At 48.2% G+C, this 18,505-nt stretch overlaps 1 protein-coding gene across 5 annotated transcripts in view; it reads right to left on the bottom strand.

Annotated features, from left to right (window-relative positions):
• D2HGDH (D-2-hydroxyglutarate dehydrogenase) overlaps positions 1 to 18,505 on the bottom strand; it is a 179,528-nt gene that overhangs the window by 19,424 nt on the left and 141,599 nt on the right. For all 5 annotated transcript variants that reach the window (XM_063915842.1, XM_063915844.1, XM_063915846.1 and 2 more), the window contains 5 exons: positions 13,360 to 13,553; positions 11,471 to 11,639; positions 9,884 to 10,027; positions 9,641 to 9,783; positions 3,082 to 3,247 (listed from right to left, as the gene is read on the bottom strand). In XM_063915842.1, coding sequence (XP_063771912.1) covers positions 3,082 to 3,247; positions 9,641 to 9,783; positions 9,884 to 10,027; positions 11,471 to 11,639; positions 13,360 to 13,553 — 816 coding nt within the window. The remainder of the gene's footprint in view (positions 1 to 3,081; positions 3,248 to 9,640; positions 9,784 to 9,883; positions 10,028 to 11,470; positions 11,640 to 13,359; positions 13,554 to 18,505) is intronic.

Below are 18,505 nucleotides of genomic sequence, written 5' to 3'. Positions count from 1 at the left end.
AGTCAGATGAGAAGGAAACAGATCCTGACTCTGATATCTCAACATCCATAACCTTTGATGGGGACTTCGCCCAATTTCTGGCGCTTTTCAAACACTATTACACTATTATGTTGTCTAGACCATTTCTGGGCATCACTTCAGAAAACCTTGGGCTCTATCTGATTTATTCTTTTAGAGGAGAGCCTTCTGAGTGGGCGACCAGCCTAATGAAAGCTGAAGATCCCATTCTTCAGGATCCCCTAGCATTCTGTGATGCAATTGTTAAAAGATACGGTTCCAAAGAAATTGGTTCAGGTTCCTCTAAGTCACCCGTCTTGTCTGCTGAGAGTCCACCAAATACTGTAAACTCTGCACAAGAGTCCCAGCCCGTTGTTTTGACTGCAGGATGTGCTTTTCTGACTTCTTCTTCTAATAATAGTACTTTACCAGAAAGTTCAGCTCCCAAGGGTAAGAGACCTGTCTCTGATTTGAACGCAGCCTTGCTGGGTGGTACCATCAGTTCAGACAATGTGTGGGGAATTACCTTGGTCAGACCTAAAGAGCTTTGTAAAAAGAAGAAGAAGAAAAAGAAATAATTTTTGACTCTTGCCTTGATATAAAAAAAAAAAAAGATTTCCCCCCCCCCCCCTTGTCTTGTGTCCAGTGGCCACCATCAAGGGGAGGGCACTGTTACAAGTTGTTGCTACAGCTTGTTTTTGTTTTCTTGTCTGTTAGACCAGTGTGTCAGGTTTTTTTTTTTTGTATCCCTTGTTCTGGATAGTCTGAATTTTGGGGTCTTTTGACCCCTCCTCAAGGGGGGGGGGGGTAATGTTATGAGCCACGGCTGTGGCTCATTCCTGTTTTGCCGTTTTATTCTGTATTTTATGTTATACTTCTGTTTATGTTCCCCGTGGGTGTCATGGGGTGCTCGGAGCTCACCCTTAAGGAGGGGATACTGTTATGAACCACAGGTAGTGGTTCATTCCTATTTTATGTTTATAAAGTTGTCTTGCATGCCAGGATTTCCTGTTGCTCTGTTTTAGAATACTCTTGTCTGCTGCCGCTGGTGAGTCTGTGTAATTGCAGCTTGTTCCCATGTGTTCAGCCTCACCTGGCTGCTAATTGCATCTTGTCAGTTTGGAATCATGCAACAGGGCAGCTGCATGGGATTATTAATTAGGCCTCTCTGTTATATGCTGGCTGACTGCAATTCACAGATGCTGGTGATATTCCTTGGTTTGCAGTCTGCTTGAAGTGTGAGCTGGTTCCTGTCAGTCCCTGTGTTGATTCCTGTGTCAGTTCCTGTGTTGATTCCTGTGTCAGTCCCTGTGTCGATTCCTGTGTCTGATCCCGTGTCCTGCTGTGAGGCGTTCCTGCCCTGAGTTCCAGTGGCTTTGCCTGTCCCTGGTCAAGTCTTCTGGCTTCCTGGTGTCCACCGGTCTGTCGTTTGGGATTCTGCCTGTCCTCCAGTTCTGAGAGTCGGTGTCGGCAGCATTAGAAGTTCCTGTCCGTTTGCCAGTATTCGTACCGGTTCCGTGAGTAGCGGCTCTCCCGCGTCCGTTGGCCTAGGCCGCTGTATTCCATTATTGTTTCTGTCCCTGGTGTTTTGCAGAGGGTTCTGCTTATGCTGTCACCGCCGGTACACAAAGGTATTGTGTCGGCGTGTGATCAGCATTTCCTTTGTTGTTCTTTTTCTTTGGCGGTTTCTCCGCACATACTTTAGGTTTTTAGTTAGCTTGTAGCCCCTGGCCTGTTTGCTTAGTTAGAGGTCCTCTTGTTATCATTCTGCCTCGGATTTCCCTTTGTCTCTCATTAAGACCGGGGGGCACCGGAGTTGGGCAGACATAATCCGCCCTTCAAACGTGGCTGCCAAGGGCTCAAGAAACCATAGTCTCGCAAGGGATTTCCGATAGCACGGGTGAGACAACAGAGTTAGGGCGCCAGGGGCTATTCCCTTTCCATTCCCCATTCCCAGCGTTACGTCCTGGTGCTCTGGACTCACTTCATGAACATCTCCCTTGTTCTGAGCACCAGGAACCTAACAGAGACCCCCTATCAGTGCTGACTGTGCACCTTAATAGGTTACATAGTCGTTTTGCAGCCTCCCCCCCCCCCCCCCCTTCTGCAACCCCCTGGTACCGTGAGAGATAGCTGGAGTTGCTGTGGAGGGATTTGCTCTTCCTGGACAGCGCTGTGCAGGCAGGAAAATGGCGCTGAACGCTGCTGGGTCCGCTCTGAGGAGAAGTTCCGCCACAAAATGGCGCTGTCTTCCCGCTCTTCATAGGATTATACTGGCCTGAGGATTTATGCTGGCTGAGATCCGGGGACCCCGACAGGCTGTGTGACCAGTGTAAGGTGTAGGCGCCGGCTCAGGGCGCCCCTCACAGCGCCGCACTATGTATCGCTGAGCCTCCGGAGCGCAGTTAATACTGCGCTCCTACCCTGAAGCCGCCATCTTCACACCGGCCCCCGCTTGCTAGGGGGGTCGGTAACTCACTCGCCACTGATCTTCAGCTCTGTAAGAGGGTGGCGGCATGCTGCTGAAGTGAGCGATTCCCTGTGGCGGGGAACGATCTATCCCCTCAGCAGCTCAGTGTCCTGTCAGCGGAGATAGTGGCTCAGACCCCGCAGGGCGGACACTACTCCCCTCCTTAGTCCCATGAAGCAGGGAGGCTCTAAAACTCTTAAAGTGCCAATGGCTCCTGGTGGACCGGTCTATACCCCGTGGTACTAATGTGGACCCCAGCATCCTCTAGGATGTAAGAGAAATACAAAGTCCACTGCACATACTGCTACACAGGGGCAATAATAGTCTAGTCAGGATGGCAAAGAGGACATCGAGTACAACAAAGAGAGATGGCTCCCAATAAATAAAAAAAGGTACAACATTATTGATCAAATCTAAAGTAGTGCACTTCTAATCATGTGCCAATTAAAATCGCCTTGTGACACTGGAGGAAATTTAATGAACACTGATTTTTACACTGGGTCTTGAAGTTGTAATTTTTTTTTTTTAGAATGCAAAATCAAGCAGGAGAGTGGGATGGTTTTTGCCATAGAACAGAGCACAACTTTCCATAGCCTCTTTCATGATCTACTCACCTAAATGTCCATATCCAACCACACATTGAGCAGAGGTCGATAAACGAGTCCGTGTTTCTTCAACCAGGGTATACAGCTTCTCCACAGGCACTGATAAGTCATATTTGTATACATAACCATCATGTGCTAGGGCCTCTGTAATACGCTCCCTGAGGGCCCAGAGGGACTGTGTGGAAAAGACACAAAGTCCAAATATTCATATGAAAACAGTTGCAGGGATATTTCTTTAACTGTGGAACCATTTCGTGGGTTCCTATTATTTCAGTGGAAGTGACTGAGGCTTCACCACTGGAATGCTGGACAATCTAATAATGAAGTTTTAATGCGACTGCTACTCCTAACTCAAAGACACCCTTGCTACGAGATGTAGCTAAGATGTGGAGTCAAAACATGTAAATGTGGAGCAGTCTCTAGACTTTGATCAAGTGTCTTCGGTGCTTTAATGAGGAGGGTTTCATGTAGAAAAGGGACTAATTCTAGTGCTGCGAGAATGAGGACCGAGCAGTGGTACTTGGCTGACAGCTTGGGTTCTATTAGGACCTAATGTATTGGTGATGTGATCCTGGATATTTCAGGTGGTGAATTCCTATTGATGCCCAGGAATTCATTGTTCCTCTAAGAACAATGAAGAGATGTCTTCTTTAATTTTTTAGCCAAGAGAATCTCATGAGTACCTAAATGTATGTCTGTGTCCTGCAGAGCCTGCTCAAACATTGGTTCCAGGAGTAAAATAGGGTGAGGGAGTAAAGGAAAGAACTAGACAGCCCAGCTAAGTGAATTGCACATAATAACACACTGATAACACGTCTTAGCTAACCAAAGCACAAGGGAACCACTCATAATCCTGCCAAGGGAAGGAAGGGAGAAAACATAACTAAAGGCTTATTCCTGTAGCAAGGATGCTCAGAGTTAGAAGTAGGAACCAGGTTAAAGATTCAGTATTGGATTGTCCTGTGGTAAAGGCAAAGGCATCCCAATAATCTTCACTTACCCAATTCTATTTAAAAATAAGAATTTACTCACCGGTAATTCTATTTCTCGTAGTCCGTAAAAGAAAGATTAGGTACTATCTGGTGTGCACTGGCTCCTCCCTCTATGCCCCTCCTCCAGACCTCAGTTAGGGAAACTGTGCCCGGAAGAGCTGACACTACAAGGAAAGGATTTGGAATCCAGGGTAAGACTCATACCAGCCACACCAATCACACCGTACAACTTGTGATAACTATACCCAGTTAACAGTATGAACAACAAATGAGCCTCATTAACAGATGGCTCATAACAAAACCCTTTAGTTAAGCAATAACTATATACACGTATTGCATAGAGTCCGCACTTGGGACGGGCTCCCAGCATCCACTACGGACTACGAGAAATAGAATTACCGGTGAGTAAATTCTTATTTTCTCTGACGTCCTAGTGGATGCTGGGTACTCCATAAGGACCATGGGGATTATACCAAAGCTCCCAAACGGGCGGGAGAGTGCGGATGACTCTGCAGCACCGCATGAGCAAACTCAAGGTCCTCCTCAGCCAGGGTATCAAACTTGTAGAATTTTGCAAACGTGTTTGACCCCGACCAGGTAGCAGCTCGGCAAAGTTGTAATGCCGAGACCCCTTGGGCAGCCGCCCAAGAAGAGCCCCCTTCCTCGTGGAATGGGCTTTGACTGATTTAGGATGCGGCAGTCCAGCCGCAGAATGTGCAAGTTGAATCGCGCTACAGATCCAGCGAGCAATAGTCTGTTTAGAAGCAGGAGCACCCAGTTTGTTGGGTGCATGCAGGATAACAGCGAGTCAGTATTTCTGACTCTAGCCGTCCTGGAAACATAGATTTTCAGGGCCCCGACTACATCCAGCAACTTGGAGGCCTCCAAGTCCCGAGTAGCCGCAGGCACCACAATAGGTTGGTTCAAATGAAACGCTGATACCACCTTAGGGAGAAATTGGGGACAAATCCTCAATTCTGCCCTGTCCCTATGGAAGATCAGATAAGGGCTTTCACATGACAAAGCCGCCAATTCTGACACACGCCTAGCCGAAGCCAAGGCCAAATATATATGACCAATTACCACGTAAGATACTTCAACTCCACGTTCTGAAGTGGCTCAAAACAATGTGATTTTAGGAAAACCAACACTACGTTGAGATCCCAAGGTGCCACTGGAGGCACAAAAGGGGGCTGAATATGCAGCACTCCCTTAACAACGTCTGAACTTCAGGCAGCGTCTTTCCAAGCCTTTAACAGCGTAGGAATCACTTCATCTGGAACGCCCTTTTCCGTTAGGATTCGGCGTTCAACCGCCAAGCCTTCAAACGCAGCCGCGGTAAGTCTTGGAACAGACAGGGCCCCTGCAGTAACAGGTCCTGTCTGAGAGACAGAGGCCATGGGTCCTCCGAGATCATTTCTTATAGTTCTGAGTACCAAGTTCTTCTTGGCCAATCCGGAACTACGAGTATAGTTTTTACTCCTCTCTTACTTACTATCCTCAGTACCTTGGGTATGAGAGGAAGAGGAGGGAACACATAAACCTACTGGTACACCCACGGTGTCACTAGTGCGTCCACAGCTATCGCCTGAGGGTCTCTTGACCTGGCGCAATACTTTTTTAGCTTTTTGTTGAGGCGGGACGCCATCATGTCCACCTGTGGCCGTTCCCAACGGTTCACAATCTGCGTGAAGACTTCTGGATGAAGTCCCCACTCTCCCGGGTGGAGGTCGTGCCTGCTGAGGAAGTCTGCTTCCTAGTTTTCCACACCCGGAATGAACACTGCTGACAGTGTTAGCACGTGATACTCCGCCCATCGGAGAATCCTTGTGGCTTCTGCCAACGCCATCCTGCTTCTTGTGCCGCCTTGTCGGTTTATATGGGCGACAGCCGTGATGTTGTCTGACTGAATCAGCACCGGCTGGTTTTGAAGCAGGGGTTCTGCTTGCCTTAGGGCATTGTAAATGGCCCTTAGGTCCAGAATATTTATGTGTAGGGAAGTCTCCTGACTCGACCATTGTCCTCGGAAATTTCTTCCCTGAGTGACTGCTCCCCAACCTCGGAGGCTTGCATCCGTGGTCACCAGGACCCAGTCCTGAATGCCGAATCTGCGACCCTCGAGAAGATGAGCACTCTGCAGCAACCACAGCAGAGACACCCTGGCCCTCGGGGACAAGGTGATCAGCCGATGCATCTGAAGATGCGATCCTCACTTGTCTAACAGGTCCCACTGAAAGTTCCTTGCATGGAACCTGCCGAAGGGAATTGCTTCGTAAGAAGCTACCATCTTTCCCATGACTCGCGTGCAATGATGCACCGACACCTGTTTTGGTTTCAGGAGGTCTCTGACCAGAGATGACAACTCCTTGGCCTTCTCCTCCGGGAGAAACACCTTCTTCTGTTCTGTGTCCAGAAACATGCCCAATATCAGCAGACGCGTCGTAGGAACCAGCTGCGACTTTGGGATACTCAGAATCCAGCCGTGCTGTTGTAGCACTTCCTGAGATAGTGCTACTCCGATCAACGACTGCTCCTTGGACCTCGCCTTTCATAAGGAGATCGTCCAAGTATGGGATAATTATAACTCCCTTCTTTCGAAGGAGTATCATCATTTTGGCCATTACCTTGGAATACACCCTCGGTGCCGTGGACAGACCAAACGGCAACGTCTGAAATTGGTAATGTCAGTTCTGTACCACAACCTTGAGGTACTCCTGGTGAGGTGGGTAAATGGGGACATGTAGGTAAGCATCCATGATGTCCAGTGATACCATGTAATCCCCCTCTTCCAGGCTTGCAATAACCGCCCTGAGCGATTCCATTTTGAACTTGAACTTCCTTATATAAGTGTTCAAGGATTTCAATTTTAGAATGGGTCTCACCGAACCGTCTGGTTTCGGTACCACAAACATTGTGGAATAGTAACCCCGTCCCTGTTGAAGGAGGGGAACTTTTATTTTCACCTGCTGGAGGTACAGCTTGTGAATTGCCGCCAGTACTACCTCCCAGTCCTGGGGAGTAGCTGGCAAGGCTGATTTGAGGTAATGGCGAGGGGGAGACGCCTCGAATTCCAGCTTGTATCCCTGAGATACCACTTGTAGAACCCAGAGATCCACCTGTGAGCGAACCCACTGGTCGCTGAAGTTCTGGAGACGCGCCCCCACCGCACCTGGCTCCGCCTGTGGAGCCCCAGCGTCATGCGGTGGACTTAGTAGAAGCAGGGGAGGATTTTTGTTCCTGGCTGTCTGGTACAGCTTTTTCCCTCTCCCCCTGCCTCTGGGCAGAAAGGAAGCACCTTTGATCCGCTTGCCTTTCTGAGGCCGAAAGGACTGTACCTGATAGTACGGTGCTTTCTTAGGTTGTGAGGGAGCCTGAGGTAAAAATGTCGATTTCCCAGCTGTTGCTGTGGATACGAGGTCTGAGAGACCATCCCCAAACAATTCCTCACCCTTATAAGGCAAAACCTCCATGTGCCTTTTAGAATCAGCATCACCTGTCCACTGCCGGGTCCATAATACCCTCCTGGCAGAAATGGACATTGCATAAATTCTAGATGCCAGCTGGCAAATATCCCTCTGTGCATCCCTCATATATAAGACGACGTCTTTAATATGCTATATGGTTAGCAAAATAGTATCCCTGTCGAGGGTATTAATATTATCTGACAGGGTATCAGACCACGCTGCAGCAGCACTACACATCCATGCTGAAGCAATTGCAGGTCTCAGTATAGTAGCTGAGTGTGTATATACAGACTTCAGGATAGCCTCCTGCTTTCTATCAGCAGGCTCCTTCAAGGCGGCCGTATCCTGAGACAGCAGTGCCACCTTTTTTGACAAGCGTGTGAGCGCCTTATCCACCCTAGGAGATATCTCCCAACGTGACCTATCCTCTGGCGGGAAAGGGTACGCCATCAGTAACTTTTTAGAAATTACCAGTTTCTTATCGGGGGAACCCCACGCTTCTTCACACACTTCATTTAACTCATCTGATGTGGGGAAAAACACTGGCTGCTTTTTCTCCCCAAACATAATACCCTTTTTAGTGGTACCTGGGTTAATGTCAGAAATGTGTAACACATTTTTCATTGCCGTAATCATGCAACGGATGCCCCTTGTGGATTGTGTATATGTCTCATCCTTGTCGACACTGGAGTCAGACTCCGTGTCGACATCTGTGTCTGCCATCTGAGGTAGCGGGCGTTTGTGAGCCCCTGATGGTCTTTGAGACGCCTGGGCAGGCACGGGCTGAGAAGCCGGCTGTCCCACGGCTGTTACGTCATCCAGCCTTTTATGTAAGGAGTTGACACTGTCGGTTAATACCTTCCACATATCCATCCACTCTGGTGTCGACCCCGCAGGGGGTGACATCACACTTATCGGCACCTGCTCCGCTCCACATAAGCCTCCTCATCAAACATGTCGACACAGCCGTACCGACACACCGCACACACACAGGGAATGCTCTGACTGAGGACAGGACCCCACAAAGTCCTTTGGGGAGACAGAGAGAGAGTATGCCAGCACACACCACAGCGCTATATAATCAGGGATTTACACTAACACAAAGTGATTTTTCCCTATAGCTGCTTTACATACAGTTTGCGCCTAAATTTAGTGCCCCCCCTCTCTTTTTTACCCTTTGAGCCTGGAAACTGCAGGGGAGAGCCTGGGGAGCAGTCTTCCAGCGGAGCTGTGAAGAAGAAATGGCGCCAGTGTGCTGAGGGAGATAGCCCCGCCCGCTTCTCGGCGGGCTTATCCCGCTCTTTATAGTTATATTATGGCGGGGGATTTTTGCACATATATAGTTTATTAGACTATATTATGTGCTGTTCGCCATGTAAGGTACTCTAATTGCAGCCCAGGGCGCCCCCCCCCAGCGCCCTGCACCCATCAGTGACCGGAGTATGTGGTGTGCATAGGGAGCAATGGCGCACAGCTGCAGTTCTGTGCGCTACCTTAATGAAGACCGGAGTCTTCAGCCGCCGATTTCCAGGACGTTCTTCTTGCTTCTGGCTCTGCAAGGGGGACGGCGGCGCGGCTCCGGGACCGGACGACCGAGGCTGGGCCTGTGTTCGATCCCTCTGGAGCTAATGGTGTCCAGTAGCCTAGAAGCCCAAGCTAGCTGCAAGCAGGTAGGTTCGCTTCTCTCCCCTAAGTCCCTCGTAGCAGTGAGTCTGTTGCCAGCAGATCTCACTGAAAATAAAAAACCTAACAAATACTTTCTTTACTAGAAGCTCAGGAGAGCCCCTAGTGTGCAACCAGCTCGAGCCGGGCACAGATTCTAACTGAGGTCTGGAGGAGGGGCATAGAGGGAGGAGCCAGTGCACACCAGATAGTACCTAATCTTTCTTTTAGAGTGCCCAGTCTCCTGCGGAGCCCGTCTATTCCCCATGGTCCTTACGGAGTACCCAGCATCCACTAGGACGTCAGAGAAATATATAAATACAAAGCTCCAAATGTGCTCTTGCACAAACTACTATAGGATGTATAAATATGAAAGTATAAAAAAAAATGCATTATGGTCTTAAAGCTCTATCGCGGAGCGCAGTAGGTGTGTACTACATAAATAACTACCATTATTTTACTTTCATCTGTAGCCACTGTTCCTGATGTCACAAACCCTGAGTCCAGAGCGTTCTCCAAAAACACATTCAGTTTCTCTTCATCATGTACTGCACAGGATCCTGATGTTTCTACCAATACGTAGAATGCATTGTCTAAAATTGGAAAATATTAAGTCATATACCTGCACATAATGATATACACATACATACATACATGCACACAAACATACATATAGATTAGGACAGCAGTCACCTGGCAGAGGGTTGCTGAGTTTCAGATGTGTCTGCACCATCCTCATAGCCTCAGAGTCCAGGAACTCGCAGGCCGATAGAATCTCTCCAAGCTGATCTCTGCACAAGGTGAACACCTGGAGGACCCTGCTGAAGTTCTCACAACCTGCCACAAAACAGATTTTACTATAGGTCTGTTACATGTGGGAAATCCTTAATAAAGTTTAGTAAAAATCTTGCATTGGCATGAGTCCACCTTTCCAGAGCAGCAAAATGACAGATTAAACAAAAGTTCTCATAATAAAATCTGCACTTGAAAATGTAACAAAATAGACAAGCCACTCTATCAAATGCAGGGGCCCTCGTGTTTGCCGATGCCAGAATGTGGAAGATGTGGGCATTAGAAGCCCCCATCGCTGGACTTCTTAAAGCTTTCTGCAATATAGGTTTTTATCATCTGGTTATCACCAGACAACTAATAGGGGGGTAGATTTGAAAGAGTGGAATCTCTTCTTTAACCAAGGTGGTCCCGTGTATATGTGCCAGGATAGGCGAGATTGTGCTTGTCCATTACACTCTCCATCAGCCGGCTCTACTAGTATTCCTATACCAGGGATAGGGAACCTTCTGCACTCCAGGTGTTGCTGAACTACACATACCAGCATGCCTTGCGACAGTTTTGCTATTTGGCCATGCTAAAACTGTTGCAGGGCATGCTGGGATGCGCAGTTCAACAACAGCTGGAGGGGCGAAGGTTCCCCATCCCTGCTACAGTGCATGTTGATATTATCTGCTGATAATAGGTGGTAAGAGGGAACCGAACTCTCCTCTTTCCATACGTGCGCTTCTGAGTTTATAGATACCAGAATTGTACAGATACTCCACCATCCCTGGACTTCATAATAATTTCAAGATCACTAGAGAATAACATCATCTTTCAAATAAGAGTATTCTTGGGTCTGTGGGTGCCAAAATGGGGGTGATAGAGAATGTTTAACGCTCTCTCGCATTTTCTGGCTTTTAAAAGTCTGTGCAGTGTTTTTGCTTGGATGGAGGGTCAATCATGTCATCGAGCTCCGTACTGTCCTGGATTCAAAGGGTGCGGGCTTCAACTTCTAGGTATCTGTACTTGAATCCATGCAGTGATTCCCACTAGCATTGGAGGGATTAATAACAATTACTTGACCACGGTTGTCTCTGGGACTTAAAATAACGGTCTTTTGAGCACCCAAAGAAGGTTCTGTAGGCACCTGCTTCTTGCATGCACATTCTCAACCCACTGTAGTTCATTTAAAAATTGAATCATATCTCTGCGTTTGGGCTCAGTCAGGTGCACTACTGAGGCAAGCCTGTATTCAGCAAGCATTGCCCCCATCAATCCAGTTAATTCAATCAGTAAGAGCATACATTTGCACTGCTGAATCTACCACAACATTGATAGGTTATTGCTACATTCTCATAGAAACTGGATTTCATTCTCATTTTCAAATGATTTACGAGTATAAGGCTTAGCGCTAAAGATGCTAATATGTTGCAAACAAAAGTAAAAACCGACTTTGCTCATAAAGAGAGCAATGTTTCTCTGTGAAAATAGAAGACTGCACCTTACCCAGCAGAGCCACATTGACAGCACTCGGTTTGCGAGGGCACAGAATGGATATGGCAGTTATAATGCCTAAAGTTCCTTCAGAGCCAATGAACAACTGCTTCAGATCATAACCTGTGTTATCTTTGCGCAGAGAGTTGAGGCAGTTCAGAATAGACCCATCAGGTAGCACCTGAGGAGAGGAAACCAAAGATGAAATGCTGAAACAGAACCTATGGATACACAGTACTACATGGGAAAACAAAAACCTCTCACTGTTTTGAGCGACAGTTATCTCAGTGGATTTGATATCTTAAGGCCCGTACACACTGGCTGATATAGCGACCGTTCTATTGAACGGCCGATATATCGCGGGTCCGTCGGCCCGTCTGTAGGGGCGATACGTCTGAACTCCGTCGTTCACAGATTAATTGCGTCGGCCCTGCAGCACAGCCGACGGCCAAGCCAATATATCTACCGATATATTGGCGCATCGCTGTGTGTACGGGCGACCAGCTGACCACCCATACACAAGCTGCGGCAACCGGCAGTGATTGACAGCTGAACTCAGTTCATGACGTCAGTCCCCGACGGATCGGGCAGTGTGTATATACAGCACACTGCCCGATCCGTCCATAGATATATCTGCAGATCAAATGATCTGCAGATATATCTATCAGTGTGTACCCAACATTAATGATGCTGCGAAGGGCCCCCTTCCCTTTTCTGACAATAAAGATACATTTCAATACTAAACAAATACTTTTTAAATGTTTACAATTACATAACTCTTTCACTCCTCTATAAAGTATAGACCAGGCCTGGCCAACCTGTGGCTCTCCAGCTGTTGTAAAACTACAAGTCCCATCATGCTTTGCCACAGTTTTGCTATTAAGGAATGCTAAAACCATGGCAGGGCATGCTGGGATGTGTAGTTTTACAACATCTGGAGAGCCACAGGTTGGCCAGGCCTGGTATAGACTTTGTTCCACACCCCTCACTACTTTTGAAATCTTATGTCTCAGACAATCTTCCACTAAGGCCTAGTGTCCAACTTGTATGGGGAACTACAGCTTTAGACGACAAGGACTGGGCTGAAATCACACAAAACACATTCTCCAGTTCCCTATGTGTTTGAGTTAAAGAAAATTCTTATAAGCTCCTATATGGGGGTACTTGGTCCCTCCGAGAATAAATTCTCAGCTCATGTTTTATATACATGTTGGTGGGGTTGCTCAGCAACGGGCACCTTCAGACATATTTGATGGGATGGGATGGTCTCAAATTGATCCCTACCTGGAGGGCTGTCTGTCATCTGTGTCCAACCTTCTGAATTTGGGGTTTTTCCTCTCTCCCCAGTTCCTCTTGCTGCCATAGAATTATCCTTCAGACACTAATCATCAACATAAGCTAATCAGGCACATAGCCTTATCAACTACTTGTCAAACTGCCTCTACCTGCATCAGCCTTCTCACCCAGCTATGCTCGCAATCACAAATAGAATTCAGCACATACCAGATGGAATATTTGGCAAGTATTTTGCATCATTTCTTGAGTTCCATCACTAAAGTTTGGGAGCCCTGGGTCTTACGCTTTGGTGTTAGACCTCCATTCTCTTTATAACTTTCATAGACAGTCCTCCTTCCTCTTCAATTCTTTCTTTTTTCGCTTTTTCTTTGGTTGTTAGCCACCTACCATGCGTCTTTCATTTCTCTGTCTCTTCCACTTTCCTTTTGGTATTTTAAAATGAATGACATTTCCTGCTAGCTCGAATCACCTGGGACTGTCACATGTTTACTGTTAGCATTTATGGCCTTTGTGCCCTGATTTGCTTGTACATGCTTATTTTGGTATGTCATTCTTAATATAAAAAAAACCTTTTAAGCGGAAAAAAAATAAAAAAAATCTCTCACTGCTTCCAGTCCCAAGACTGTCCCTCGTAGGGATCCGTACCGGAGAAGTCTCAGTCCACCAGCATTTGTAGCCAGGTTGCCTCCAATATGGCAGCTTCCCTTTGCCCCAAGATCTAGTGGCATTGTGTAGCCCCGTTCTCCCAGGTATCGGTTCAATGACTCCAGAATACAGCCTGCCTGGCACACCAAGGCACCTGAAGTATAAAGGCACTAGATTAATATAAATGTAAATTCCTATTCTGTATTGTAAATATAAGGCCCCCATCCACTAGTGTGATATGACCAATACTCATCCAATTCCAAGCTTTCTGTTTGATGGATCGGATGAAAAGTGTCACATCGCATGTAATTTTCCTCCGACTTCGATCAGAGGCGCGTTCGGAGTCGCAGATCGGCATGGCTGCCATGATTAATTATCGCAATCGGAGGAAAAAAAGGTGCACATCGGAGTGCATTTGTACACCTGCGATCCTATTGCAGGCGATAACTCAGAGGAGTGACTTGACTGGTACCTGGACACACCCATCCACACGCCCAGCAGCAGCGGATGATCAGCAGCGCAGCACCCATTGGCGGCTTGGATTTGGCTTTTTGTGCAAATCGGATCAAGTAGGTACCAGCACCCATCACAACCATATACATAATAGCTACATGTACATGTTTTACTTTTAACACTGTCCACCAAGTTAAACACACAGGGCCCAATTCAGACATGATCGTAGCCCTGCAAAGTTTTGCAGGGCTACGATCAGGCACACTGACATGCGGGGGGACGCCCAGCACAGGGCTAATCCGCCCCGCATGTCAGGCCCGCAAACCCCCCCCATCCCCTGCAGAAGTACAAAAGCATTGCACAGCGGCGATGCTTTTGCACTACAGAAGTAGCCCCCGGCCAGTGCAGCTTTTGCATACTGGCCGGGAGCTACTCGTCGCTGCGGCTGCGGGTGATGTCACAGAGCCGCTGCGGCCCACCCCCGCACGGTCCGGCCCGCCCCCGCACGGTCCGGCCACGCCTGCGTTGGCCGGACCGCGCCCACAGAACGGCGGCCAAACACTGCTGTGCCGTCCCCTCCCATCCAGCGACTACCTCTGCCTGTCAATCAGGCAGAGAGGCAATCGCTAGGCAACGACAGCCGTCGGCTGTCAGCCATGCGCTGGCGCCGCGCACTTCTGACCTGATCGCTGCGCTGCAATGAAAGGCAGCGTACGATCAGGTCAGAATGACCCCCACTGTCCAGCATGTTTATCACTGCACACTGCCCAGCACCACCCATATCCCTCAGAGCACATGTGCATTCTGTATTTATGTGTGTTCCATTGCTGGGCCAAAGTGGGTTTAACCTGTTGATGCCCATCTTGATTACCCGCCACTGTACCCCTATTGTGTCCTATTGCTTACTGCTGTCCCAAAGTACCGTAAGTTTAACCTGTTGATGCTTAATGATGACACATTGCTTTTCAAACCAACTTTATTTCTATAAAATCTTTCAACGATAAAAAAATAAGAATTTACTTACCGATAATTCTATTTCTCGGAGTCCGTAGTGGATGCTGGGGTTCCTGAAAGGACCATGGGGAATAGCGGCTCCGCAGGAGACAGGGCACAAAAGTAAAGCTTTTACAGGTCAGGTGGTGTGTACTGGCTCCTCCCCCTATGACCCTCCTCCAGACTCCAGTTAGGTACTGTGCCCGGACGAGCGTACACAATAAGGGAGGATTTTGAATCCCGGGTAAGACTCATACCAGCCACACCAATCACACCGTACAACTTGTGATCTAAACCCAGTTAACAGTATGATAACAGAGGAGCCTCTGAAAGATGGCTTCCTAAACAATAACCCGAATTAGTTAACAATAACTATGTACAAGTATTGCAGATAATCCGCACTTGGGATGGGCGCCCAGCATCCACTACGGACTCCGAGAAATAGAATTATCGGTAAGTAAATTCTTATTTTCTCTATCGTCCTAAGTGGATGCTGGGGTTCCTGAAAGGACCATGGGGATTATACCAAAGCTCCCAAACGGGCGGGAGAGTGCGGATGACTCTGCAGCACCGAATGAGAGAACTCCAGGTCCTCCTTTGCCAGGGTATCAAATTTGTAAAAATTTACAAACGTGTTCTCCCCTGACCACGTAGCTGCTCGGCAGAGTTGTAATGCCGAGACCCCTCGGGCAGCCGCCCAAGATGAGCCCACCTTCCTTGCGGAATGGGCCTTAACAGATTTAGGCTGTGGCAGGCCTGCCACAGAATGTACAAGTTGAATTTTGTTACAAATCCAACGAGCAATCGACTGCTTAGAAGCAGGTGCACCCAACTTGTTGGGTGCATACAGTATAAACAGCGAGTCAGATTTTCTGACTCCAGCCGTCCTTTAAATGTATATTTTTAAGGCTCTGACAACGTCCAACAACTTGGAGTCCTTCAAGTCGTCTGTAGCCGCAGGCACTACAATAGGCTGGTTCAGGTGAAACGCTGATACCACCTTAGGGAGAAAATGCGGACGCGTCCGCAGCTCTGCCCTATGTCGAATGGAAAATTAAATAAGGGCTTTTATAAAACAAAGCCGCCAGTTCAGATACTCTCCCGGCCGAAGCCAGGGCCAGTAACATAGTCACTTTCCATGTGAGATATTTCAAATCCACATTCTTTAGTGGTTCAAACCAATTGGATTTGAGGAAATCTAAAACTACATTTAGATCCCACGGTGCCACCTTAGGCACCACAGGAGGCTGTATATGCAGTACTCCTTAGATAAAAATCTGGACCTCAGGGACTGAGGCCAATTCTTTTTGGAAGAATATTGATAGGGCCGAAATTTGAACCTTAATAGATCCCAATTTGAGACCCATAGACAATCCTGATTGCAGGAAATGTAGGAAAACGACCCAGTTGAAATTCCTCCATCGGAGCACTCCGCTGCTCGCACCACGCAACATATTTTCGCCAAATACGGCGATAATGCTTCGCGGTGACTTCCTTCCTTGCCTTTATCAAGGTAGGAATGACTTCTTCTGGAATGCCTTTTCCTTTTATGATCTGGCATTCAAACGCCATGCCGTCAAACGCAGCCGCGGTAAGTCTTGAAAAAGACAAGGACCCTGCTGAAGCAGGTCCCTTCTCAGAAGTAGAGGCCACGGATCGTCCGTGACCATCTCTTGAAGTTCCGGGTACCAAGTCCTTCTTGGCCAATCCGGAGCCACTAGTCTTACTCCTCTTTGCCGTATAATCCTCAATACCTTTGGTATGAGAGGCAGAGGAGGAAACACATATACCGACTGGTACACCCAAGGTGTTACCAGCGCGTCCACAGCTATTGCCTGCGGATCTCTTGACCTGGCGCAATACCTGTCCAGTGTTTTGTTGAGGCGAGACGCCATCATGTCCACCATTGGTTTTACCCAACGGTTTAATAGCATGTGGAAAACTTCTGGATGAAGTCCCCACTCTCCCGGGTGAAGGTCGTGTCTGCTGAGGAAGTCTGCTTCCCAGTTGTCCACGCCCGGGATGAATACTGCTGACAGTGCTATCACGTGATTCTCCGCCCAGCGAAGGATCCTGGCAGCTTCTGCCATTGCCCTCCTGCTTCTTGTGCCGCCCTGTCTGTTTACATGGGCGACTGCCGTGATGTTGTCCGACTGGATCAACACCGGTCTTCCTTGAAGCAGAGGTTCCGCCTGGCTTAGAGCATTGTAGATTGCTCTTAGTTCCAGAATGCTTATGTGAAGAGACTTTTTCAGGCTCGACCACACTCCCTGGAAATTTCTTCCCTGCGTGACTGCTCCCCAGCCTCTCAGGCTGGCATCCGTGGTCACCAGGATCCAATCCTGCATGCCGAATCTGCGGCCCTCCAATAGATGAGCCTCCTGCAACCACCACAGAAGGGATACCCTTGTCCTCGGCGACAGGGTTATCCGCAGGTGCATCTGAAGATGCGACCCTGACCATTTGTCCAACAGATCCCTTTGCATGGAATCTGCCGAAAGGGATTGCTTCGTAAGAAGCTACCATTTTTTCCCAGGACTCTTGTGCATTGATGTACAGACACCTTTCCTGGTTTTAGGAGGTTCCTGACCAGGTCAGATAACTCCTTGGCTTTTTCTTCGGGAAGAAAAACCTTTTTCTGAACTGTGTCCAGAATCATCCCCAGGAACAGCAGACGAGTTGTCGGCATTAATTGGGATTTTGGAATATTCAGAATCCATCCGTGCTGCTTTAGCACCTCTTGAGATAGTGCTAAACCCATCTCTAGCTGTTCTCTGGACCTTGCCCTTATTAGGAGATCGTCCAAGTATGGGATAATTAATACGCCTTTTCTTCGAAGAAGAAATATTATCTCGGCCATTACCTTTGTAAAGACCCGAGGTGCCGTGGACAAACCAAACGGCAGCGTCTGAAACTGATAGTGACAGTTTTGTACAACGAACCTGAGGTACCCCTGGTGTGAGGGGTAATTGGAACGTGGAGATACGCATCCTTGATGTCCAAGGATACCATAAAGTCCCCTTCTTCCAGGTTCGCTATCACTGCTCTGAGTGACTCCATCTTGAACTTGAACTTCTTTATGTACAGGTTCAAGGACTTCAGATTTAGAATAGGCCTTACCGAGCCATCCGGCTTCGGTACCACAAAAAGAGTGGAATAATACCCCTTCCCTTGTTGTAGAAGAGGTACCTTGACTATCACCTGCTGAGAATACAGCTTGTGAATGGCTTCCAAAACCGTCTCCCTTTCTGAGGGGGACGTTGGTAAAGCAGACTTCAGGAAACGGCGAGGTGGCTCTGTCTCTAATTTCAACCTGTACCCCTGAGATATTATCTGCAGGATCCAGGGATTTACCTGCGAGTGAGCCCACTGCGCGCTGTAATTCTTGAGACGACCGCCTACCGCCCCCGAGTCCGCTTGCGAAGCCCCAGCGTCATGCTGAGGCTTTTGTAGAAGCCGGGGAGGGCTTCGGTTCCTGGGAAGGAGCTGCCTGTTGCTGTCTCTTCCCTCGTCCTCTGCCTCGTGGCAGATATGAATAGCCCTTTGCTCTCTTATTTTTAAAGGAACGAAAGGGCTGCGGTTGAAAGGTCGGTGCCTTTTTCTGTTGGGGAGTGACTTGAGGTAGAAAGGTGGATTTCCCGGCCGTAGCCGTGGCCACCA

The sequence above is a fragment of the Pseudophryne corroboree genome, chromosome 4, assembly GCF_028390025.1.
Source record: "Pseudophryne corroboree isolate aPseCor3 chromosome 4, aPseCor3.hap2, whole genome shotgun sequence".
NCBI lineage: Eukaryota > Metazoa > Chordata > Amphibia > Anura > Myobatrachidae > Pseudophryne > Pseudophryne corroboree.
The sequence above is the reverse complement of the archived record's forward strand: the minus strand, read 5'-3'. Positions and strand labels throughout refer to the sequence as shown.